At 51.4% G+C, this 26,952-nt stretch overlaps 1 protein-coding gene across 2 annotated transcripts in view; it reads right to left on the bottom strand.

Moving 5' to 3' along the window:
- Adap1 (ArfGAP with dual PH domains 1) overlaps positions 1-26,952 on the bottom strand; it is a 51,871-nt gene that overhangs the window by 11,386 nt on the left and 13,533 nt on the right. For both annotated transcript variants that reach the window (NM_133567.2, XM_017598251.3), the window contains 3 exon segments: positions 7,883-7,965; positions 17,270-17,361; positions 23,065-23,195. In NM_133567.2, coding sequence (NP_598251.1) covers positions 7,883-7,965; positions 17,270-17,361; positions 23,065-23,195 — 306 coding nt within the window.

Here is a 26,952-nt window from a genome sequence, read left to right as displayed (position 1 = left end):
CACAGCCTAGTGGGGAAAGGGTGCTGTGAGCCAGTTCTAGATCATGGCTCCAGGCACTGGGGTTCTGAGCTGTGTCCCCATCTCATACATAAGCAATAGGTCCCCTGGAGATGCTGTTCACAGAGTCACACAACAGCTACCAGGAAGCTCGCTGGCTGGACCTCACTAGCTGGTCTCCTGGATAAGGTTGCAAAGGACTGTCACTGCCACCCCTCTCTGGGCCTCAGTTCCCTCATCTTCCAAAGGGTCAGGGCTGAGGTGAAGCTAAACGAGTCAAGACAGTTTCTGGGGTCCAGCAAGGCCACCGGACCTATCCACTACACTCAGAGTGGCTGGGACATGGGGCTCAAAGGAAACCTGGTTCTTAAGAGCAGCCTGGCTGACCTTGCCAGTGACTTCTTGTGGAGCCTATCACGTGGGCAGACCCAAGGGTACCATGTTGAGGCTCACACACGGAACAAGCCTACCCTACACAGAAGACAGGAAATGGGGCTGAGTCCAGGGATGCCCTACCTAGCTTCCACCATCGTTTCAAAGGACCTGACCCCCCTCACCTTGCCAGTTACCCCAGGGTGCCTCACCCTGGCCATGTGCCCAACACATGTCATGATTAACACCCCCCCAAACACTGTCATGCTGAGCACCCTGCCTTAGCACACAGGCGAAACAAGGCCAGGCAGAGCTGCGCTGCTCAGGGAGCCTCCCCTCCCCCTTCTTCCCTCTCCCCTCCCTCCTTCCCTCGATCCCTTCCTATTTGCACAGTGACATTTAGGTCAAAGGTCAAGAAGGCAGCAGCCCCGGGATGTCCTTGCTTGGTACAACCAGGCATCCCATGGAGGAAAGAAGGCAACTCCCGGAGGGACCCAGGCAAGAAGCCATGTCTTTTGGGGGAGGCAGTGTCCTGGTCCTGGACAACAAATGCCATTGTCCAAGTGCCCTGTCGCCCACCCTGCCCTGTGAAAGGCAACCATTGAGGCTTGTCTGGAGGCAGGACAGTCTGGGGCAGGAGCCAGGGCAGCTGACACCCAGTCACTTGCAGGGCAGTGCTGGGGAGGGGCAGGGACAAAGCAAGGTGCACTCAGGTATGAGGAGGGCACACCCGCTGCCCTGACATCTCTGAGTTTCAGGAGGACGTTTAAACGCTCCAGCCAACTGTGACCTAGGCTGAGGGATGACACAGTGGCGAGTGTGACAGGGCCCTATGGTCACATGGCTGTATGCAATGCTTATCTCTACTGAGGGACAAGCCTATCTGTAACTCGGGACAAACCCTCAAAGTCTCTGGACCCTTGGACATATCCTGAGGTCCAGGCCGCCCACACAGAGGCCCAACTCCACCTCCTGCTTCTTCCCACCCAGGCAGCCCAAGCATCGGAAAAGATGGCCGGGATGGAGGGATCTTGACCCAGCAGCCTCTGTCTGGGACAGGAGCTGTACGTGAGCCACTGGCCCCTGTCTGCTCTGGAACTCAGCTTCCCTTCTCCTGGATGCCACTGTCTGAGAGCTCTCCAAAACACAGTTCCAGGGAGCGTGTGCTCAAGTGCCCAGGTCTGCACTGCTCAGCCTGCCGCCCCTGCCTAGAGAAGACAGGCAGTTGTCCACCTAAGAGTGTCTTCCTGTAATAGGCTGTCCCGTGCCAGGCCTGAACAAGAAACAGAAGTGATGTCAGTGGACACCTTCGTGCCAGAGACTCCACTAACCAGTCTCCAGGACAGTGCTTCTGTGAAACTTCTTTAGACTTAAAGAATTTTGAGGAAAAAAAAATAGTATAGTCTCCACTGTGGGTGAGCAGCGCCATGCTGTGCGACAGAAGCCTGGCACAGAAGGCCAAGCTCGTGAACAGCAGGGAAGGAGAAAGACAGACAGTAGTGGCTGCTGGCATGGTCACTCACAGGGAGAAGGTCTCAGTGCTGGGGTGGAAGTGTCTGGAATAAGCCTGGTGTTGTGTAATAGTGAGTGTGCTGGGGAGGGCAGAGCCACGCAGAGACTTCACACGGATGACCCCTTGGTCTCTAGCTTGAATGTCACCACACTGTTGACCATCTCTCTCAGCCCCAGCACACTAACTCTTGACGTGTTCCAGCTAGTTGTGAAACCCTGAGAGAAAGCAGATGTAAACTCCTCCATCTGCGGTCCCTGCTGAGCTATGAGGAAGGCAGAGGCCTCCAGCAGCTAATGTGGGACTCCTGTCCTCAGCTGGTTCTCTCATCCTTCAGTCCCAACGGCTCTTAGTCCTCAGTGACCATCCAGGGCACCTTGTCTGTGCCTGCTCACAGGCATCTAGAAAACCGACCCTTGGAACCCACAGTTCCAGTTCATTCTGGGCAGGCTTGGGGCCACTCCTCTGAAGAGTCCCGGCCTCACCTCTTTTAGGGCCCCACATTTCCCCTTTCTCCATCTGAGGGGACTTCTGCATTTCCCAAAGATAGGCAATGGGGAGTGTCTATGCCCTGAGTGAGAAAGCACTGTTTGGTAAGAGGAGGGGGCAAAAGAAGTATTGGAGACTGGGGGTAAAACACCTTGCATAGAATTGCACAGCCCAATAAGGGGCTGGGGCGTGGCTCAGTGGTAGAGCCCCTGCCTAGAATCCCCCAGTGAGGGGCTGGGGGCGTGGCTCAGTGGTAGAGCCCCTGCCTAGAATCCCCCAGTGAGGGGCTGGGGGCGTGGCTCCGTGGTAGAGCCCTGCCTAGAATCCCCCAGGAAGGGGCTGGGGGCGTGGCTCAGTGGTAGAGCCCCTGCCTAGAATCCCCCAGGAAGGGGTTGGGGGCGTGGCTCAGTGTTAGAGCCCCTGCCTAGAATCCCCCAGTGAGGGGCTAGGGCGTGGCTCATTAGAACTCCCCAGGGAGGGTCTGGGGGCATGATTCAGGATTTATCTAGCATTCATGGGTTCCAATCCAAGCCCTGAAAAGGAGAGGAGGGAGAGGCAAAGGAAAGAAAAGAGAGAAATACGTAAGACCCGAGGCACCCAGAAGCCCCACTGCCCTATGAGGGGCACATGAGTTGGTGCTAAGAGGAAGAGGCCACTGTAGTTGCGAGTTGGATGTGACAGAGACATTTGGGGACATGAGCACAGAGCAGTTCCAGGTCATCTGGGTCCCCAGGGGCTCCCAGTGGCCTTCTCACTGCCTTGCCTGGTCCTTGAGTGTGGAAACTGTGGCTTTGAGCCTCGCTCTTCTGAACACAACCTTGAGGTGACATGGGGTGTGACAGTGGGTAAAAGCAGGGTAGATCCTGACTGTGTCCCCCTCACGCTAAGTTCTGCCCCTTAGGTCTCAGGTATGGGGGTTGGGGATTTAGCTCAGTGGTAGAGCGCTTGCCTAGCAAGCGCAAGGCCATGGATTTGATTCCCAGCTCCGGAAAAAAAAAAAGAAAGAAAAAAGAAAGGTCTGGGGGCTGGAGAGATGGCTCAGCGGTTAAGAACAGCCGACTGCTCTTCCAGAGGTCATGAGTTCAATTCCCAGCAACCACATGGTGGCTCACAACCATCTGTAAAGAGATCTGATGCCCTCTTCTGGTATATCTGAAGACAGCTATAGTGTACTTATATATAATAAATAAATAAATAAATCTTTAAAAAAAAAAAAAAAGAAAGGTCTCAGGTATGGTAGGGCAAGAAGGCTAGCCACTCACAATGAGAAGCTCTTTAAGGAAAGGGAACAGGCCTGGTGGTGGTGCCTATTATCCCAGTTCTTCAAAACCCAGAACCCTCCTTCCAAAAAAAAAGTGAATAGGTGTGGGGCCCCTGAGCAGCCGGGATCCTCCTGGGGGATGAAGTTTATGAATCCATCTGTAGTGTTGCTGAGTGTATGGGGCACAAGAAAATAGAGAAGCCCAAGTCAGGGAGGTCGCTCGTGGCACTATTTCTCCTCAAACCCCATTTAGATGCTAGTGTCCAGCCCCAGACAAAGGAGACCAGCGGGAAGCACAGTGGCACCGTAAAGCCACCTCCTGCCACACTCTAGCTGGTGGTGACGGTCCTCCAGCATCTTAGCTCAAAGTGCAGGCCTGAGGAAGCTGTAGACACAGGACTCCCAGCAGAGGAAGTGCAGACACCTTTCCCTGGTCTCCTTTGCCCATACCTCTTCCTGCTCTCCTTGGTCCCTTGCACTCCTCACTGCTAAATTCTGCCTCCCCACACTGCCATGGTAACAACCCACACCTCCATCCCCCTTGCCCAGGTGGCAGCTGAGAATGCTCTACCCCAATTCACACCCAGCGGGGCAGCTGAGAGGAAAGAAGCTCACAGTCGCTGGCCTCACAGCTGAACCACATGTTGCCTGGCCAGGCCTAAAGTACCAGACGGCCATAGCTTAACTGTGTCTACAGAGCCCAGTGGGATAAGCTGGCTTGGGACCCGGTGAAGGGTGCCCTGAGAACTTCCGGGAGGCTGCGCTACGGCTACACCATTAGCGTTTGCTCTTTGTGTGGTGTGCATGCGTGCGTGCGTGCGTGCGTGCGTGTGTGTGTGTGTGTGTGTGTGTGTGTGTGTGTGTGTGCGCTACGGCTACACCATTAGCGTTTGCTCTTTGTGTGGTGTGCGTGCGTGCGTGCGTGTGTGTGTGTGTGTGTGTGTGTGTGTGTGTGCATGTGTTTGTACCAATGCATATAAAGGCCAGAGGACAACCTCAGATGTCTCTTTTACTTATGTCCCACTTTAATTTTTAACATGTGTTTCATGTGTGTACGGGTGTGTGGCGGTGTGCATGTACCATGGCACATGTGTGGAGGTCAGAAGACAACTTGTGGGAGCAGGTGTTCTCCTTCTAAGGATCAAGTCTATTCTTAGTGGTGAGTAACATTCTCCACTGATCCATCTCTCTAATCCTGCTACCTTATTATCTGTCTGTCTGTCTGTCTGTCTGTCTATCTATCTATCTATCTATCTATCTATCTATCTATCTTGCAAATGAGTTTTTTCTGTGTAGTTCTGGCTGGCCTAGAACTCACAAAAATCCACCTGCCCCTGCCTCCTAAGCACTGGGGTTGTGAGTGTGTGCCGCTATGCCTGGCTCTAATTTTTTGATAGGGCCTCTCATTGGCCTGTAGTTCACTGAGTGGTCTAGGCTGGTGGATGGTAAGCCCCAGGAATCCTCCTGTCTCAGCACTGGGGTTATAAGAGCCTGCTTCAAAATAGTGTATTTGTGTATGGGGGAGGGTGTAGGTGCCTATGGAGTCCAGAACAGAGTTTTAGATCCCCAGAAGCTGGCAGCTGGCAGCCACCCAATATGGGTGCTGGGAACGGAATTCCAGTCCCCTGGAAGGAGCAGCAAGTGCTCTTAACCACTAAGCCAGGTCTACTTTTCTTCAAACATGGGTCCTGGGGATCAAACTCATGTCCTCATTCTTGGAAGGGAACACTTTTTGGCTGAGCCACATCTCCACCACACCCAGTTCTAACAGGACTCTGAGTGGACCTGGCCTGGGTTGCCCCTGAGTGGCCATGATGTCACCATCTCCTGAGCTCTATATATGACCTGGAGATTCCCAGGCCCTCACTGACCTAAGTGCTTGGCACTGAGGCCTAAAGCACCTGCATGATGCTTGCTGGACCTCCAGCCTGCCTTGGTTTCTGTGGCCTGCATGCCCTCCACTTCCAGAATCCAGATCTCCACTCTGCCAGGACCAGCCCAGTTCCAGAGGCAAGCATGTGTCCTGGACTTCCCATCTCCCCAATCACGACGACAGGCAAAACACATACGTAATCAGACCCGCCTGACCAATGAGACGACATTCCCTGATCTATACCCTCTGCTCACTTCCTTCCCCGAGCCAGTGGCAACAAGAGGTCAAATTTGGGCCAGTTAGAGTAAAACTGCCCCCAGAGGGTTCAGATGTTAACCCAGAAAAGCAGAACGAGGAGGCAGAGAGCGAAGTCTGACATCACTGTTTAGACACCTAGATCAAACCATGACTGCTTCACTTATGCGAATCCATCCACGTCCAGTTTTCCACACTCCCAACTAAAACCAGAGGGTACAGATGGCAGCAGAGGCAACCTATTCAGCGACAGTTCTCACCTCTGACACTAGGCTGCACACTTTGTTACAAGTGGCTCTTGTGGGAGTGTGTGATGACGCGTACCTTTAATTCCAGCACTCGGGAGGCAGAAGCAGGCAGCCATCTTTGAGTTTCAGGCCAGCCGAGGCTACACAGTGAGATTCCGTCTCTAAATCAATCCATCCAATCAATCAATCAATTCATCAATCAGGTGTTTGTGATGAAGAGGAAGCATGTGGGCCAGGGCTGCGAGTTTGATTGGCACTTGCTCCCTTCCACAGTCCCTACAGTGTTACTAGGGACGATGAAGGCACTGGTGTCTGAGGTAGACAGCCACGGAATCACAGCCATGTGGGCTGAGCACTCAGCCAGGTCCCACACTCTGTGGTGAGGGGTGGGGAAGAATCCTACTGCCACACACGCTATCCCCTTTGGCCTTACTGCTGAGAGGCCAAGTTCCAGAGCAAGGAAAGGGACAAGTGGACCAGTATGGAGAGAGAAGGGGAACACGCCCACTAGCCCTGCTCGCAACTGACACAAGAGGAGGGAACCAAACAGAGCCTTGGAGAGGTGGCTGAGTGATTGTGTGAGGGGTGGAAGGAGCATTTAAGGCAGCAGGCAACGGGGGCCCGTGTGCTCATTGTTGGACTAGCTGGACCACAGTGTATATAAGCCATTCTAATAAATGCCTTTATAGAGAGAGGCTCGTCCCAGCAGTCCTGATCCTCTAGAGACCCCTGAATAATACAGTCCCCATACCAGGTTTGAGATCCCACACGCCAATGGGGCTTCTCATTGCACAGCGGGGCACAGTGGGACAATGCAGCTTTACAAATGAAGGGTTCCTTTCAGCCAGCCCAACCCTATCTGCCACAGGAAATAAAGTGGTGGTGCTGGCTCTGTGCCAGGGCGGACCCACAGAAGCAACTGCCTCTGGAACTCAAAATCCAGTCACCCAGAGAAGGCCAGAAGAAGGACCTGGAAGATCCGTCAGAAAGTACCTCTGTGTAGTTATGGTGTGGTGGCCCCTGTAGACTATAGGGGGCCATTTTCTCCCCTATAGGGGGTGGCGATATTAGGAGGTGTGGCCTTATTGGAGTAGGCGTGGCCTTGCTGGGGGGGAAGTGGGCTCAGTGTCATTGTCTCTTCCTGCTGCCTGCAGACCCGGTTGTAGAGCTCTCAGCTACCTCTCCTGAACCGTGCCTGCCCGCATGCCGCCATGCTGCCTGCCACAATGATAATGGACTGAACCTCTGAAAGTGTAAACCAGCCCCAATTAAGTGTTTTCTTTTGAAGAGTTGCCATGGTCATGGAGTCTCTTTACAGCAATACATTTCTAACTAAAGCAAATGGGGACTACTTCAGACTTTTAGAGCTGTCCCAGGAACCATTGCTCAGACTCCAGGTCTAATACCCACCACATACCAAATATATAAGCATCAAGACGCCAGCCAACCCAGGTTGGAGGTCTCTTGGAAGCATGCAAGAGACTAGTTTTGACACATACTTAATAAATAAGACAGTACTAGCCAGTAGCCCATCAACTGAGCCAGTGACAAGGAGATGAACTCCAGAACTCTCAGGTCACCCTGTCCTCTGCAACATGGTCCCATCAGCCCCTCTCCACAAAGCCCCAGAGCCCACTGGAGTCAACAGCATCAGGCAGGCCCAGGGGAGGCAGTGGTCTCTGACCTGGCTGCCTCCTCTGCTAGTGTGGGTGTGGGTGCTGGCCTACAGTAGTCCCTTTCAACTGTCCAACATAAGCCCACAGCCCTCCTGAGGCCCCCCAAGGGAGGAAACGATGATCACAGACCCCAGCAAAAGGACACCACCACAGGTTTGAAACATTGAGCCAGTCTGAGATACCGGGGAGGGCACAGCTCACCTGTAGAGTACGGTTCCTGTTTCTCCACATGAAGGAATTCTTGCCTCTCATACTTGGCACGGATCCACTGCTCACGTAGGAGTCTACAAAGAGAGAGGGGACTCAGATGGCTGTCTGGACCCCAAGTTCTATGTAGAGAGCCACCATGGTCCTAGCTACCCCTGATAACCAACTTTCAGAAGCCAGAGGTCAGCATGGGTGGCTTCTCAGGCAACTCTCCACATAGGATGCTCTCTATTCTATTTTCAGGAGTCCCTGGTACCTACCCCTCCTGGCCCTCTGGTCCCCAGCTCCTCCTTCATGATCACTGAAACAGTCAAGTGGCAGGTGGGGAACCTGAAACACCCCACTGGCCCTTCCTTGGTTCTGCCGCTGACCCTGTGTGACAGTTTTCCATTGTTAACACAACACCTAGAATCACCTCAGAAGAATCTTCTTTCAAGGACTGTCTAGATCAGGTTGGCCTGCGAGTGTGTTTATTGGGAATGATGCTTGAAGAACCAGTCCACTTCGGGTGATACCATTCCCTAGGCATAGGGTCCTCGACTGTGCAAGAGAGGAGCAATTCAGCTGAGAGTAAGTGAGCATGCATGCATGCATTTCTGTCTGCTCTTGTCTGTAGATATACCTGACTAGCTGCTTTGAGCTCTTGTCATTGTGACTTTCATGGTCTGTAACCTGAAACTGTCTTAGTTAGGGTTTGCTCTTGCTGTAATGAAACACCATGACCAGGAGCAGCTTAGGGAATGAAAGGAGTTATTTGGCTTAGGCTTCCACATCACGGTTCATCATTGGTGGAATTTAGGACAGGAACTCAAGCACAGCAGGAACCTGGAGGCAGGAGCAGAAGCAGAGGCCATGGAATGGTGCTGCTTACTGGCTTGCTCCTCATGGCTTGCTCAGCCTGATTCTTACAGAACCCAGGACCCCCAGCCCCGGGGGTTGCCTCACCTGCAATGGACTGGCCTTCTCCAGTCAATCACTAATCAAATACCCTATAGACTTGCCTGATTTTCTCAAGAGGATTCTTCCTCTTGCATAACTCTAGTCTGTGCCAAAGTGACAAAAAGAACCGGCTGGCACACCAAATAAACCCCTTTTCCCCATAAGTTCTTTTCTGTCAGGGTATTTTTAACACAGTGACAGAAATGAAACTGGGATGCCATGTGACCCCCTGTGGTTTTGGCCACATCTCCACCTTACCAAGTCTTAGATCCTGTGTGGGACTTCCTACTGACAAGCTCTGCTGGACATCCCCTCACAGAAGCCTCAAGTGCAGTGACTCTGACAATCCCCTCGGCCCCAGCCCCTCACAGTGTCACTCTGGCTTTGTGAATATAAGTTTCCAAGCTCATAGTAGCACCATCTTGGCCTTCCTGGGTGGAAGGATGATGGTTCAGACCCATCTCCTGACATCACAGCCTTTCACTAACCTTTCTAGTCAGGCCTTGAAATGGCTTCCCAGCCAATACAAGGGCAGTTGCTGTCAGAAACAGAGGGCTGGGGAGATGGCTTAGTAGGCAAAGCACTTGCCTTGTAAGCATGAGTTCAAGCCCTAGCACCCACCTTAAAAAGTCAAAGCCAGGGGCTGGGGATTTAGCTCAGTGGTAGAGCGCTTGCCTAGGAAGCGCAAGGCCCTGGGTTCGGTCCCCAGCTCCGAAAAAAAGAACCAAAAAAAAAAAAAAAAAAAGTCAAAGCCAGCACAGGGAGTTAGATGACGGGGTGCCTAGGGTTCCTTGCCCAGTCAGTCTAGTAGAACTATTGATTCCAGGCCCAGCAAGTGAAGTAACGTGAGCAGTCCTTGAGAAATGACATCCAAGGTTGTAACACACACACACACATGAACACTTACACACATACACATATGCAGATATAGATTTGACTAGCGGAGGTACCTGACATCTTAGGGGAAGATGTGGGATGAGGGAAACTGAGCCCAGAGACATGGTTCAATCACCATGGTAGCCTTTCTCTGCCCCTAAATCACTGATCAACAGGGCTGCCACCAAGAGACCCTATAAACAAACACAGTCATAGGGCTCAAGCCCTCTTCCACGGGATCACCATTTTGCCCGTTTATATCTGCATAGGTCTTGTTCCAAAGATGCCTGCCTTCAAGGTTACTATGAGTCAGAATGATGCAGCTTTCATAACATCAGTCCCCCCACACACACACCTGCCCCCTCTGTGTGCTTGTGGCCTGGGAGGAGCCAGCTCCTTTCCAGGTTGAGGAATTCTTTGGGAATGTGTCTACAAATACCCACTGTGAGATCTCAGTGACCATAATTACTATGACCCTGCCTGAGTCATGAGGGCTTAACCTAAGGCCTTCCATATCAGGAGAGTCCATGTGCTGGCTATCTCACATGTTACATACACTGTGATACTCAAATACTCCACATGGCTATGAGGAAGCAAGGGTGATCCAGTATGGGGAGGGGCAGAGTGGAGCCCACACAGAGGCTCAGGGCCCCCTGTCCCAGCTATTGAGTCCTCCATATCCAGGAAGATCAGAACACCAGGATGCAGAGGCCTTACCATCACTCTTCAGTACCCCAGGACCATGATACATTCTTCCCACCTGAAACCGATCCAGAGGTAGGCCGCAGGTGGCTGCTGTACCTGGATCCAGAGGAGAAGCAACAGAGGGCATGGTGGTTTGAATGAAAATGATCCCCTTAGGCTCCTATGTGGGGATATTTGGTGCTCAGTTGATGGAATTGTTTGGAAAGGATTAGGAGGTGTGGCCTTGTTGGAAGAGGTGTGATATTAGGGGTAGGCTTTGAGGTTTCAAAAGACTCAGGTTCCTCCCAGTCAGTTCTCTGCTTCCTGCTTGCAGATTAAGATGTGAGCTCTCAGTTGCTACTCCAGGTGTGAAACTTGGCTCTGCCATCATAAACTCCTACCCTCCGAAACCGGCCCAATTAAATTGTTTTTCTTTTAAATAAGTTCCCTTCATCATACTGTTTTATCAGAGCAATAGAAAAGGAACTAAGACAGAAGTTGGTACCAGGGAGTGGACTATTGCTATGACAGACTTAATCAAGTAGGATTTTTTTTTTTGGAGGAACACTTTGGGACTTTGGACTGGGAAGGCTGTTAAGTGCTATAAGCAGAGCCTAGTGGGTCATCCCAGTAGGAGCTGAGAGGACAGTAGTGCTGAGACATATGGACTATGGAGGTCAGTTCAAGAGGTTTCAGAAGAGGGCGGCGGTATTCACAACTGACCTAGAGACCATTCTAGTGATATTTTTGGCAAAGAATCTGGGTATCTTCTGCCCTTGTCCAAAGATTTTGTATGAAGCTAAGTTGAAAAATTATGGGCTCATTTCTGTGGTAGAAGAGATTTCAAGACATCCAATGGTGACTCTGTCAAGGGGTTATTAGTAATAACTCTTGTGCAGGTCTATAATGAAAAGGAGCAAGTGGGGCAAAAAGAAATGCAAAATATATCATGAAAGAACACCAGGAAATCCATGTTGGAGCTGGGGGTTGCACAGAGAGAGCTGAGGGGGTTAAGGAGAGATCCTCCTCTTCATCTGAATAAAGGGAGAGGTACCCTCAGGGCAAGACCCCACCCAGCTATGCTCCCAACTTGTGAAAGGAAAAGGCCTCAGGCATTTTCTGCTTCTAAAAGGCAACAATAAGTAAAATGGGGTGCAGATGTCATTCAAAGGGAGCCAGGGTTCACCCGCAGCAGGCGGCTGAACCCAGCAGCATTGGTCATGTGGTTCTGGCTTTAGACATCCAGAAGGATACATTAGCAAAGAGACTGCAGAATCTTGGTCCACGGGCGAGAAACAAACGCCACCGCCACCGAGGCCAGGAGTGTGTCAGGGGAGTCCCCCATGGAGGCCTGGAAAGGCCATCCTGTGAAGCTATGAGAACGAAGCCTGGGTTGTGCTGGACACCCCGTGGTACTGGAGATTCCAGACCTTTGGGATACCTCTCAACGAGATGTGCAGGAAGGGAGTGGAGCGGCCCAAGAGAGAGAAGTGTGCGGCAGTCAGCAAATCTGGTAGAGAAGTAGCTAAGCCCTTCGACCTCAGACACGGAGCTACGAGATTTGGAGTTTGCCCTTCACTGTTCAGATCTTGCCTTGGGCCATTATTTCCTCTCTCTGCACCTGTTCCTCCCTTTTGGGGATGGTAATAAATATATATCCTGTGCCATAGTTTGTTGGAAGTACGTGATTTGCTTTTGCTTATATAGGGGGTTACAGTTCAGATGCTGCCTGGATGTCGAACTTTGAACTTTACGACGTTGTTAAGACTGTAAAAGGCTATGGGGACTTTTGAGCTCGGACTAAATACATTTGGCATTATGATATGGCCAGGAGCCTGGGGAGTGGTGAGGAAACAGATCGCGGTGGTTTGTGTGAGAATGGCTCCCATAAGGCCCCCATGTTTGAATGGTTAGTCCCCAGTTGGTGGAATTGCATGTAAGCTCTCGGTTGATATTCCAGTTGTCTTTCCAGTGTCTTTGCTCTGTCCAAAACTCTAACCCTCTGAAACCGTGAACGTCATTAAACTCTTCTATAAGTTGCCTTGGTCATGACCTTCTGTCATCGAGAGAAAAGTAACTAATTCACCCCCCTCCCCAGGGTGCAGGTCCATGAGGGGACAAAGCCGTACTTTCCTGCCAAAGCTGGCCTGCTCAGAGCCCTAGGGCATGACTCCTCTCCCCGCCCTCCCTGAGGCTCCCCGCAGCTAGCAACCCCTTGGAGACTCTCACATCCCTAGCTAGGATAGATCCTTTCTTATTCTGGGAACACAGTGGGAGGGGAAGCCACACTCATAGGCTCATCTCTCTCTACCCATCCCAAGGCTAGCTAGCCCATGTAAATACCGAGACAGGATTACAGCCAAACTCCAGGTATTATGCTATCTATGGTCCTGAACCCCCGAACCGCTGAATCAGCCTTCTTTGGAAACTCTCTTAGATTAGACAAGTCAAATCTAAGAGAGGCCACTACAACTGGTGACTCAGGCACCCACAGAGAGACCATCACGTGAGAGAGAGCTCAGAAGTAGCCCTAGACAGGGGACAGCTGTAAGAGGAGCTGACCTGGGTCTCAGGCTTGCAGATGAAGGAGCTGGGAGTGTGAATTATTTGTAATATTCGAAGCACTCAGTTTTGGACCCAGCTTGCTAGGCAAGCGCTCAGCCACAACAGTGTCTCTGGGTCCCCGCTTTTCTTCACTTCCAGTTTGGGTGTTTGAGGAAGCTGCAGCAGAGCACTGTCTGGGTGCCGGGGGCCACTGCTGGGGACCCCTAGGATTTCACTGTGTCCACTGGGTTCCCCCCACCCCCGTGTGCAGCTCCATCTCAGGCCACACAGGACCAACACTCTAACTAACCTCCTGGTTCAGAGCCTCAGGAAGGAGGGCTGGGCGGATCCCTCTGAGCACCTCTGTACCTCCGACACAGTTTATCAGGGATTCTGTTTCAAGGCACAGAATAGCCCCCTCCCCGTCCTTCCCCAAGCTGGCCCAGGAAAGGGTCCTTCCTTGCAACTCCCATCAACAGAAGGCCACATGGCTTGACACCTGACCCTCCCAAGCAGTGCGCGATGCAACTCCAGTTCCAAAGACACAAAGAGCTACAGGTCATAGCCGCCACCTCGTGTCTTCCAGAATTGGGAGGAGGCAGACCAAGGCTGTGGCCGGGACATCCCAACTGCCCACAACCTGCTCTGACAAGCCCGAGTGCTAGATAGAGCTGAGGGCTTCGTTCTCGCACCAGTTCATGCTGGCACACGGCACTGACTCAATTACCCAGCACTGTACGGTTCACATGGGCTTCTCCACTTGAGCTTTTCCACCCTCTGTGTCACATCCTCAGTAGCAATCTGTGGTCAAATGTCCCCAACTCTACTACCGTATGAGCCCCTCAATTTACACACAGTCTCCCCTACTCCACGACAACCCTCGATCCACGCAGACTTACACGCAGCTACCTGTCACAACATACACATCACACATTCGCATGCATTACACTTCGCAGAGGCTCATGCGTGGCCTCTTGTCGCAGCACCTACGATCTGTCTGTGGACTCATATACCACCTCAGCTAGGTGATATCAGGACCCAAGAGACCTTAGTCTAGGATGCTCACTCAGTGGAGAGGGCCTGGTGGCCGGCACCACGTAGAAAGATTTGTCTGGTGCCCTTCTTGTAGCAGTGTGGACCATTTCAGCCCAGGCCAGGAAGTACTGGCAACAGAAATGCAAATGACCCTGACCACAGAGCAGTTGGTGACAAAAACCACATCTCAGAATAGTTGGTTACAGCATGGACTTCCTGACCTGTAGTGGGAGCCTAGCAGATTGAGGGCGGATCCCGGTAGGTGAGGGTTAGGTCACCCCCCTCCCCGCTCCTTGGGACATAGGCGTGAATGCAGTCAGACAGTAAGGCACTCATGCTGAGAGTCTGAGAGTCGGGACCACAGATAAGGTTGCCTGTCACCTGGGGCGCCCAGCTTCTCTTCCACATAACAGTCCCAAACTCGCCCCAGGGCCTCCTGCCTTTTCCTCCTCCTCCTTCCCCCTCTCCTTCCCTCTCCCTTCCCCTCCCCCTTCTCCTCACACTCCCACATCCTCCTCCTCTTCCTTTTCTCTCCTTCCTTCCCTCCCTTCTCTCCTCTTTCCCTCTCTTTCCTCCCCTCCCCTTTGTCCCTCTCCTACAGCCCTGCCTCCTCCTTTTCTCTCCTTCCTTCCCTCTACTTCTCTCCCTTTCTTCCTTCTCCTCAGTCCTCCCCTCCTCCTTACACCCCTGCTCCCTCCTCTTCTCTCTTTCCTTTCCTCCTCCTCTCCCTTCTCCCTCTTCTCCTCCCTCCTCTTCCTCCTCCTCCTCCTCCTCCACTCCACACCTTCTTCCCTCCCCTCTTCCTTCTAAGTTACTTCTTCCAAAGGCACACCCCGGCCTCTCCTGCAATCAAGAGATCAGGACTGTGACCTCCCCTCCCGCTCCTATTCCCAAGCAGCCTCCTCTCCTCTCCTCTCCTCTCCTCTCCTCTCCCCTCCCCTCCCCTCCCCTCCTCTCCTCTCCTTCCCTCCCCTCCCCTCTCCTCTCCTCTCTTCTCCTCCCCTCCCCTCCCCTCTCCTCTCCTCTCCTCTGCCCACTCCTACAGATTCAAGGAGATCCCCCTCTCACTGTCCTGGGTTAGACCCTGCAAACACTAACATAGGAGTGCCAACACCAAGGGCAGCTAGTTCCCACCAGCTCCTCCAGGGAGATGTGGGGCTGCACAGGTCAAAGTCAAGGCTGCAGAGGTGACTCTGGGGACCTCACTGGGGAGCAGCAGCCTCCCTCCCACGCCAGGTGTAGGTCACCTCAGGACCTTGGGTTTACCAAGTGAGTCAATCCAAGAAAAACGCTGAGCAAACAAGAACCTGGGTGGGGCCCAGGTGAGGCCAGAACTAAACTGCACCAGGCTTGGGAATGGCGGGTAGAGGCAGAGTGCAGAGGGAGGGGGAGCGGTGGCTGTACTCAGGAGTGGGTCAGGCCAGGCCCTCACCCTGTTTCTGTGAAAGAGAGTTACTCCTGGAAAGTTCCAGAAGGGCAAGCAACTTGCACAGACAGCCATGCAGCTGCCTCAGGGTTGGCCTCGCTCTGACCCAAGTCAGGGTGGCTTCTGCCCGCCCACAGAATGGGGATTTCCAGTGTGGATCCCTGCCCCTGTTTCCTCCAGGAGGCTCTAAACCCCTCTGGGACCCAAAGCCTCTCCTCAGGGGTGACAGTGGGTGGAGTGAAGGCCCTGTGTCCACATGCTGGGTCTCCCCGACAGCACACCAGTCATCAGAGGAGGGGGTATGAATGACCTCAGCCCCATTCTGCTTAGAGAAGTGAGCTGCAGAAAATAAGGCCAGGCCCAGAGACTATCCAGGAACTGAAAGGAGAGAGAGAGCCATTGTGGAAGTCAGCACCCAGGCCAGGTGGGCACAGTGCTTCATGAACAGAACTGACCCTGTGGCTAGGCCCTGCCACTCTACCTGATTTCCTGAATCCTCCGGGGGGGGGGTGCCAGGCACCCAGAAGACAGACATGGTGGGATGCCCTGCCCTGCCCTGCCCTGCCCTTTAGGAACCCTGAGACCACTAAGAAAGTCAGTAGAGAATCTAAGGATTGAATCTAAACGACCCCCACCTCAGCAGGACTGAGAGGTGCCACACGGGACCAACCCTTGAGAGACAGAGCTGGAAGGGGGTTCCACATATGAGTATCCCAGACAAAGGCCAAGAGGGATCCAGCTTCCCCACTCTCCGCTACACATGCCAGGAGGAAGGGGCTTACACAGAGAGCTAGGGCTGGGAACCTAGAAGAGAGGGAGGGCAGAAGGACCAAGCCCACAGTTGTCACTGGCTTATTATGACTGTCCCTGCTAGCTTGGAAGATAGGGAAGCTGAGGCTGAGAGAAAGTAGGTAACTAACCCTTTGTCCCTCTTCCTGCAATTTCTTGATACCAGGTGGCTGGTTCCGACAAGTAGCTTCTTAGATCTTCCACCCAGGCCACTAGGAGCATCCAAGAGGCCCAAGACCCACTTAAGACTTCAAGGAGGGGGCTGGGGATTTAGCTCAGTGGTAGAGCGCTTACCTAGGAAGCGCAAGGCCCTGGGTTCGGTCCCCAGCTCCGAAAAAAAGAACCAAAAAAAAAAAAAAAAGACTTCAAGGAGGTACCTTGATGGCCCCCAGTGTGCCCAGAAGCTATAAGCAGTAAAACCAGGATGGTGGTTCACAACCTATTTCTAGTACTCAGGAGGCTGAAGCAGAAGGGAGAGGAGTTACAGGCTCGCTTGGGTTACCTACAGATCAAGACCCTTCTGTAAGGGAAAAACAGATAGATAGATAGATAGATAGATAGATAGATAGATAGATAGATAGATAGATAGATAGACAGACAGACAGACAGATGATAGATAGATGATAGATAATAGATTAGATAGATAGAGATAGACAGATGATAGATAGATGATAGATAGATAATAGATAGACAGATGATAGATAGATGATAGAGAATAGATAGATAGATGATAGATAGATAGATAGGTAGATAGATAGATAGATAGATAGATAGATAGATAGATAGATGATGGATGGATGATGGATGGATGGATGGATGGATGATGGATGGATGGATGGGTAGATGGATGGATGGAACATACATACATACATACATACATACATACATACATACATACATGGATGTGGATAGAGGCCAGGTAGTGGAGGCCCTTCTCACTGGGCTTCTGAGGACCTGTCCCACAATCTTTCCCCAAATACTCAAAAGTTGCAGCCCCCACTGAGTGCCCTCTAGGCCTGCCCAGTGCCACCCAGGGCCAGGCCCAGCGCTGTTTACCAGCTCCCTGACAGAGGTCTTTGTGTACTCACTGGCAGTCGGAGAACGTGGGCCGGTAGTAGAAGGGTGGTACTTTGGACTCAAATGTGGCTCTGGCAGCCTCGTTCCCATGAGATGTCATGAACTGCAAGAGAGAGGAGCAGGGTCAGAGTCGGGGACCCCGGATCCTGGGACAGTAGTAGCTTCTGGGTAACTGCTCTCCTTTAGGTCATCTAGGTCATCTGACCCAGGATGTTGAGATCTTAGCTGGGTAGAGATCCCTTGGGCTGGGACTCCTGAAACCATCCTGTCTCAGGTACATGGGCTCCCAGTGAGCAGGGAAGGATAGTATATAGGAGTGTCCTAAAGAAAAGTCCCAGAGGGGCCAGTGACAGGGCTCAGCAGGTTAAAACACCCTTCATACCAACCAAACGACCCACGTTCAGTCCCTGGTCCCATGGTGTAAGAAGTAAACTAAGGGGGGCTGGAGAGATGGCTCAGCGGTTAAGAGCACTGACTGCCCTTCCAGAGGTCCTGAGTTCAAATCCCAGCAACCACATGGTGGCTTACAACCATCTGTAATGGGATCTGATGCCCTCTTCTGGTGTGCCTGAAGACAGATACGGTGTAATCCTATATAATAAATAAATAAATCTTTAAAGAAAAAAGAAACAAGCTAAGTCTTGAAAGCTATCCTCTGATCGCACATGCTCAGTGTGTCATGTGTGAGCCTGCACTTGTTCACATACCATACACGGATTTACACACACAACAATATAATGCACTAAATTCAGGGGCCACTGATGTGGCTCAGTGCCACTAAGCCTAAAAACCCGAATTAGATTCCTGGGGCCTACATTAGAGAGGACCAAGTCCGGATGTTATCCTCTGACATCCACACATGACATGCATGTGTGCATCCTCACATATACACATGTGTGCACACATACACACCCACAAATATATAACTCTCATAACATTTTAACAGCAACTCATGGACCTGCATGATAGCTCAGCAGGGACAGGGGCTTACTGTTTATTAAATTAAAAATTAAACACAACCCTGAGGGGCTGGGGCGTGGCTCAGTGGTAGAGCTCCTGCCTAGAATCCCCCAGTGAGGGGCTGGGGTGTGGCTCAGTGGTAGAGCCCCTGCCTAGAATCCCCCAGTGAGGGGCTGGGGTGTGGCTCAGTGGTAGAGCCCCTGCCTAGAATCCCCCAGTGAGGGCCTGGGGGTGTGGCTCAGTGGTAGAGCTCCTGCCTAGAATCCCCCAGTGAGGAGTTAGTGATATTAGATTCCAGGATCCATAACTGATACTGAAAACAAAAACAAAAAACAAAAAAAATCAACTCTCAAGGGCTGAGGTGATTTAGCTGTAAAGTTCTTGTCTCACAAATGTGATAGCTTGACCCCATGTAAAAAGCTGATGCAGAGACATTCCCTGGTAATCCAACAGTGAAAGCAGAGACACGAGGGAGCTCGGTGACCAGTTAGCCTATTGACAAGGTTGCAGGCCCACAAGAGACTCTGTTACAAAGAGCAGAAGGTGCCTGAGGAAGGTGTGACACCCAAGGCTGTCCTCTGACCTCCGCACACACTTGCACCCTTACACGCGTATACACTAGGTAACAAGCAGCTGCTCTCTGAGTCTGTCTGAATAAGCTGTAAACCACAAGAAAGGCTGATCAGTTTGACTAAGCCATGATAAAAAAAAATTTTCATGTCAAAAACCACCATGAGTAAAACTAAGACACCCGTGAAAATCTATTTTCTATGAGCCTGCTTCTTGGTTGGGTGAGTTTTCTGAACATGTCAAGAAACCCCAAGGGGTTAAAAGCAGTGGAGATGGCAAGGCCACCAAGGGAACAGAGAGCAGGCTGGGGATAGAGAAACTCTGTGGTGTTCTTCAGCTCAAGGTGAAGAAATTCCCAACCTCCCCGGGAAGAGCGCACACATCATCAGGTCTGCATGGGTTTGAGCCGTGCGTGCGTGCGTGCGTGCGTGCGTGCGTGCGTGCGTGCGTGCGTGCGTGCGCGCGCGCGCATCAGCTGGTGTAGCCTCTTCCACTTTCGCTGGAGCCCTCTATGGTGGGATCTGGCAAGTCTCTCACAAGCTGCCCAACTGCCTAGCCTCGGACCTTCCACCCCCACCTCCAAGAATGTAGGTCACCACCGAGTTTCCAGAAGCACAAATGTCACACTGCGAACCCAAGGGTTACAGAGAGAAAGGACTGAAAGCAATCTGAGGCCGGCGATCTTTGTACTCAGGAGGCTGAGGCAGGAGGATTGTGAGTGTGAGATTGCTCTGGGCTATAAAGAGAGAGTGCATCTCAGAATGAAGGAGAAAAAGAAGTAGGGTGGTGACCGAGATGTAATGTCAGCCCTGTCAGAGGTGGAGGCAGGAGGATCAGAAGTTTAAGGCCATCCTCGGCTACATAGTGCGCTAGAGGGCTACATGAGACCCCTATCTGTAACAACCAAAAAAGGTGACAAAGAAGATAAAAGGAAATAGGAAACAGAAGGGGAAAGAAAGAATACTCTAAGTGTCCATGTAGAGAGGATGGACAAGGTCCTCATACTCTAGAGACCATGGCGGCATACATGAAAGTCAAGATAGTCCGTGCATGCGTGTGTGCGTGCTAAAGACCTATGCATGCTCATACTGGCAGGCAATTTCTAAAAGAGGCACAAAGCACTGGCCACGGGTGGCCTCTGGGGTGAGGAGGAAGAGGTGAGAAGCCAAAGTCAGGGGAAGGAGGAGCTATTACACCTTCAATGCTCTGCTGAACCTGGCGAATGTGCCCTGTGCACAACTGTAGCAAATTATTAAAGCACACCAAACAGCGGGCTCAGGGGTGCATGTGGGTCATCCCAAGTACTCAGAAGGTTGGGAAGACTGTAGTACCAGGGCAACCTGAGCTACAAAGTGAGACTGTCATTTCAGTGTATGTGTGTGTGTGTGCATGCGCGTGCATGCGTGTGTGTGTGTGTGTGTGCACACGTGTGGTTTTTTGAGACAGGGTTTCTCTGCACAACAGAGCCTTGTTTGTGCTAGACTTGCTCTGTAGACCAGGCTGGCCTCAAACCCACAGAGATCGTCCCGCCTCGGCCTCCTGAGTGCTGAGATTAAAAGCCTGAACCATTGTCAGGCTCTTTTACTTTTTAAGTCTCCTTGTTGAAGCCCTGACAGGCCTGGAGCTCGTTGTGTAAATAAGGCTGGCCTTGACCTCAGAGAGCTGTCTGCCTCGGATGGAATTAAAGGTGTGCACCGCCACGTTCGATTTTATTTGTTTGCGGTTTCCTCTTTTCCGTGCCCACATGCCACGGCACACATGTGGAACTGGAAGAGTCAGTCCTCTCCAACCACCACAGGGTTTCCCCGGGTAGTCCTGACTGTCCTGGAAATCATTCTGTAGACCAGGCTGGCTTCCAACTCACAGAGATCCTCCTGCCTGTGCCCCCCAAGTGCTGGGATTAAAGGCATGTTCCACCACCTCCCAGTACAGAAAAAAACATTAAAAAGATATATAAAAAAAAAAATCTTGGGGGCTGGAGAGATGGCTCAGTGGTTAGAGCACCGACTGCTCTTCCAGAGGTCCTGAGTTCAAATCCCAGCAACCACATGGTGGCTCACAACCATCTGTGACAGGATCCAATGCCCTCTTCTGGTGTGTCTGGAGACAGCTACAGTGTATTCATATACATACGATAAATACACAATAAAAAAATCTTGAAAAAAGTGACTCAAGAACAGTGATGTACAACCACAATCCCATTTCTTGGGCACCGGAGTCAGGAGGGTAAGGAGTTCAAAGTCATCCTTGGACACAAAGCAAGTTCCAGGCTAGCCTGAACATGAGACCCTGTCTCTGAAATCCAACCAAACAGTTAAAGAACACTGAGAACAGCATACAATCCTTGAGATGTGAAAGACTGAAGACAGTACCAAAAAAGTGGGGGTGCCATCCTCTGTGGGGGCCCCTGTGGTCCATGTCCAGACTCCTCCAAGAACCTGTGAACGGCTCTCTGGCCTAGGCTGATGTTCCCTTTCCCAGTCAGAGTCAGGCATGGCATGAGACAACAGTATTTCACCCTTGTGACTCTGCTGGTTTGCCCCCATGGAATCACTGGACCAAGGCAAGCCTGCCCTTAACACAGACAGAGACCATCTAATTGGCTTCCTCTCTAGAGTGGTGAAAAGGCTGACTTGGCAGATTGCCAAGTCTAACTGCCTAGAATCCCCCAGTGAGGGGCTGGGGGTGTGGCTCAGTGGTAGAGCCCCTGCCTAGAATCCCCCAGTGAGGGGCTGGGGGCGTGGCTCAGTGGTAGAGCCCCTGCCTAGAATCCCCCAGGGAGGGACTGGGGCGTGGCTCAGTGGTAGAGTCCCTGCCTAGAATCCCCTAGGGAGGGGCTGGGGGTGTGGCTCAGTGGTAGAGCCCCTGCCTAGAATCCCCTAGTGAGGGGCTGGGGGTGTGGCTCAGTGGTAGAGCCCCTGCCTAGAATCCCCCAGTGAGGGGCTGGGGTGTGGCTCAGGGGTAGAGCCCCTGCCTAGAATCCCCCAGTGAGGGGCTGGGGTGTGACTCAGTGGTAGAGCCCCTGCCTAGAATCCCCCAGTGAGGGGCTGGGGGCGTGGCTCAGTGGTAGAGCACCTGCCTAGAATCCCCCAGTGAGGGGCTGGGGGCGTGACTCAGTGGTAGAGCCCCTGCCTAGAATCCCCCAGTGAGGGGCTGGGGGTGTGGCTCAGTGGTAGAGCCCCTGCCTAGAATCCCCCAGTGAGGGGCTGGGGGCGTGGCTCAGTAGTAAGAATACACTTGCTAAGAATACACTTCCCCAACCTGTCCGTGTTTTTTCACACTTCATGTGGAAACCTGCCCACACTCTGCCTAACAGCATCACACCAGCTGCCCTGTGTCCTAGGCTTGCATTCACACCCATTTCCCACCCCTGCCTTCTCAGAGGCTGTGCAGCAATGCCCATTCCTTGCCTTGCCCCCCGCCCCCAGCCTGTCACACAGTAAGTGCCCATATGCTTCTGTGAGACAAATGGGTAGATGTAGGTGTGGGTGGATGCATGGATGCATGTGTAGAGAGATGGGGATGGATGCATGGTTGCTTGTCTGGATGAATGGATGGACAGCTGATGAGTGAGTGGCTGGGAGGGTAGATGGATATGGGTGAATATATAGCTGGGTGGGAGGAGGAATAGAGGGATAGGTGATGTAAGGATAAAGAGATACGTGGATGAGTAGATGGATGGACGGGTGGACGGATGGATAAGTGGATGAATACATGAGTGGATGAATGACAGGTTGGTTGGCTAGATGAATGGTGAGTGGGTGGATGGATGGATGGGTGGGTGGATGGATGGATAGATGGTGGATGGGTGGGTGGGTGGATGGATGGATGGATGGATAGATGGATGGATGGATGGATGGATGGATAGATGGATGGATGGGTGGGTGGATGGATAGATGGATGGGTTGATGGATTGATGGATGGGTAGGTGGGTGAATGGATGGATGGATGGATGGATGGATGGATGGATGGATGAATGGATGGATGGGTGGGTGGGCGGACGGATGGATGGATGGATGGATATGGATAGACAGATGGACAAGTGCTTTGATATTTGTTACCACATGGCTCTTCAAAAGAACCAGCAATGAAACTGTCTGTTTCAGCTAGCCCAAGTCTCCTTTGTTCAAGCTTAGGCTCTATGCCACAGCCTATGTCCACCCAGACCCTGAAGGCACCCATTACAGGAGATGAAGGAGCTAGGGTCATTTCCGGATATGGACACAGGGTCACCCACGCCCCTCACTCCACCCAGTACCCCTCTCCTGACTCATACCTCAACTTGGGTCTCATCCCAGGCATCCAGACGAACTGACTTCACCTTGCTGACCTGGGGGATGTTCCGGTGGATCCCAGAGCAGCTCAAACAGATGAACACACCCAGGGTGTAGGACGCCCAGTCAGGATCTAGAAGGGAAGGGCAGAGGTCAGGGAAGCTCAGCTAGTACTCCAGAGCATGCCCATGAGGAAAGCTCAGTCCGAGGTCAGGAGGATAGACATAGAGTCCAGTGGAGGGCCATGGCATGGGGTTGGGGGATGGGACTGAGCACACTGGGCAAGAGCTCTACCACTGAGCCACAACCTAGCCACTCTCTAGAGCAGCAGTTCTCAACCTGTGGGTCATGACCCCTTTAGGGGCCAAACAGGGTCACTTATCAGATGTTTTTGCATATCAGATATTTGTTATTTATACCCACAGCAAAATTAAAGTTATGGAGTAGCAACAAAATAATTTTATACTTGGGTAGTTACCACAACATGAGGAACTGTGGTAAAGGGTTATAGCATTAAGAACATTGAGAACCACTGCACTAGGAGATTCTATGCAAGAGCTAAACCACTGAGCCACACCCCCAGCCCCTCACTGGGGGATTCTAGGCAGGGGCTCTACCACTGAGCCACACCCCAGCCCCTCACTGGGGGATTCTAGGCAGGGGCTCTACCACTGAGCCACACCCCCAGCCCCTCACTGGGGGATTCTAGGCAGGGGCTCTACCACTGAGCCACGCCCCCAGCCCCTCACTGGGGGATTCTAGGCAGGGGCTCTACCACTGAGCCACGCCCCAGCCCCTTACTGGGGGATTCTAGACGGGGCTCTACCACTGAGCTACACCCCAGCCCCTCACTGGGGGATTCTAGGCAGGGGCTCTACCACTGAGCCACATCCACAGCTCTCTTTACTTTTTTTTTTTTTTTTCGGAGCTGGGGACCGAACCCAGGGCCTTGTGCTTGCTAGGCAAGCGCTCTACCACTGAGCTAAATCCCCAACCCTACTTTTTATTTGAAACAAAGTCTTACTAACTTACTGCGGATGGACTTGAACTCATTCTGTAACCCAGGAAGACCCTGAACTTTTGACTCTCTGACCTCGGCCTCCCAAGATGCTGCAATTACAGACCTGCGCAATCCTGCACCAGTTAAGAATCTCTTTTAAAAAATTGTTTTTAATTACATTCATTTTTTAAATGTTAACAATCTTCTGTGTATGAGTGTTTGGCCTGCGTGCATGTGTACTACATACACATGTGCGCCTGCTACCCAAGGAGGCCAGAAAAGGATGTCAGATCCTGGAACTGGAGTTACAGATGGTTGTGACCTGTCATGTGAGTCCTAGGAATCAAATCTGGGTCTCCAAAAAGAGCAGCAAGTGCCCTTAATTGTTGAGCTAACTCTCTAGCGCTCATCTATTTACTTGTGTATATATTTATGTGCATGTGAGTGTGTGGAGGTCAGAGGACAGCTTGTGGGGCGTCAATTCTCTCCTCCCACAGTGCAGGCCCTGGGAAATTAAACTCAAACCTTCAGGTTTGGCAACAAGTGACTCTACCCACTGAACCATCTTGCCAAGCCAGAACGTCTAATCCCTTGAAAAACAGATGTGCCCAAGAGTTGACAAGGATGCAAACTATCTGAGATGCTTATGGGTTGTGGATAGGAATATAAATTTTCCAGTTGCCTTGAAATCAGTTTGGCAATTCTTTTCTTCTTTCCTTTTTTCTTAAACAAAACAAAACAAAACAAAACAGGCCTCCTATAACTCAAGCTGGCTTCAAAGTTGCTGTTTAGCTGGAGCTGGCCTTGAACTCCTGATTCTCCCAAATAACTGATTGCAGGCATGCACCACTAGAGTCACCAGCAACTCCTGGTGTAGCTGAATGGACATCTCCTGTACGAACCTGCCATTTCCCTCCTGGATTCTCACCTAAGGGAGATAGACATGCCCGTGAAGAGATGCTTTATCTGTGGTGGTCATACTTGCAATTGTTGGTATATTTCATTTCATTTGTGTGTGGTTTGTATGCACGTGAGGAAGCAAGGGCTGACATCGGTGTCTCCCTTGAAGGGTCTCCACCTTGGCTTTTAACACAGGATGCCTTGCTGAACCTGGAGCTGGCCTTTCCAGTGAGACTGCCTGGCCATCTAGTTCTGCAGATATTCCTCTCTCTGGAAGGAGGGAACCGTGAATCCTGTTGGTAGAATATGGCCCTTCCAAGTGATGATTCATAACTGGAATTCCGATCTGATGGCTGGACTGTGGCCCTGAGTGGGCCAAAGGTAGCAAGCGTGGGCAGCTCAAGGCTGGAGGACGGAGTTCTGTTTCACCAAAGCATCAGGCATTCACATGGTTCCTGGGTATTCAAACTTGGGTCCTCACGCCTATATATACAGGTGGTAGTTAATTTTTTTTCTTTTTTTCGGAGCTGGGGACCGAACCCAGGGCCTTGTGCTTGCTAGGCAAGCACTCTACCACTGAGCTAAATCCCCAACCCCTAATTTTGATTTTCAACTTGAGTTTGTTACTGCCAAGGCCCACTTTGGTGTGTGTGTGCCTATGTTAGCACTGTTAAGATCCTGAGGGTTCTGATCCAGGCAGATGATTATTACTTATTAATTCCTTGATCTAGTCATAACAAGACAGCCTTAAAGGTGGTAAAGAGCAGGAAATAGAGTCTTGGTTAGAGGAAGCAAGTGACTCAGGGTGTGGCCTTGGGGACATATCTCACTCTGGCCCCTTCTGATATCCACCTCTTTCCTCTGTTTCCTGCTCATCCTGATGTGAGCTGTTCTGCTCCTCCACTTCCTCCCCAGCAGGATGGACAGACCTTTCTGAAACCCAGAGCTCTGTTGCTTTAAGATGTTTCTCTTGAGCATTTGGTCACGGCCACACAGATGCCTGAGACAGTATCCAATGATAAGGTAAACAGAGTGTATTATTGAATTACAATCCGTATACAACAGCTGGTTTAACACTTGAAAAATCAAGCGGGGGTAGCCCAGCAGTGGTGGCACACATCTTTAATCCCAGAACTCAGGAGGAAGAGATAGGTATGGATCTCTGTGAGTTTGAGGCCAGTCTGGTCTACAGAGCAAGTTCCAGGACAGCCAGGGCTACAAAGAGAAGTCCTGTCTCAAAAAACTGGGGCTAGAGAGATGGCTCAGCAGTTAGAGCACTGACTCCCCTCCCAGAGGTCCTGAGTTCAATTCCCAGCAACCACATGGTGGCTCACAACCATCTGTAATGGAATCTGATGCCCTCTTCTGGTGTGTCTGAAGACAGCTACAGTGTACTCTTACGCATAAAATAAATAAATCTTTAAAAACAAACAAACAAAAAAAACAAAAGCAAAAACAAAAATATAAGAAAGAAAAAGAAAGACCATTGAATCATGTTGATGCAGAAATAGCATTTGAAAAAAAACGTAGCACCCCGACGCTCATACATACGTTCAGGCAAACAGCCACACCCATAAATAGAAATCAAGTGAATATTTCTTAAATGCCATTCTGTTAGCTGTTGGGGCATACGCTTTTAATCCCTCAGAGAGGCAGAGGCAGAAGGATCTCACACCCATCTGTCATGAGATCTGATGCCCTCTTCTGGTGTGTCTGAAGACAGCGACAGTGTGCTCACAGACATAAAATACACTTGAAAAAAATTAAAGATCCCTAGTGTGGAAGGAAGCCTTGTCTGGGTTAGAAAAGGCAAGGCTATCAACCCATAAACTCTTGGCAAGTTAATCTATGGGCTCACTGTAATCCACACCAAATCCCCAACAAGAATCCCTACTAAGTAAAATTTCACAGGAGCCTAGAATTCATGGGTGAGCTCAAAGGGCAGAGACTCAGAGCTGAGGCATGGCTCAGGGGCTTAAACGCTGGAAAG

This window comes from Rattus norvegicus, chromosome 12, assembly GCF_036323735.1.
Source record: "Rattus norvegicus strain BN/NHsdMcwi chromosome 12, GRCr8, whole genome shotgun sequence".
NCBI classification, from domain to species: domain Eukaryota; kingdom Metazoa; phylum Chordata; class Mammalia; order Rodentia; family Muridae; genus Rattus; species Rattus norvegicus.
This window is presented reverse-complemented; position numbering and strand designations above follow the sequence as displayed.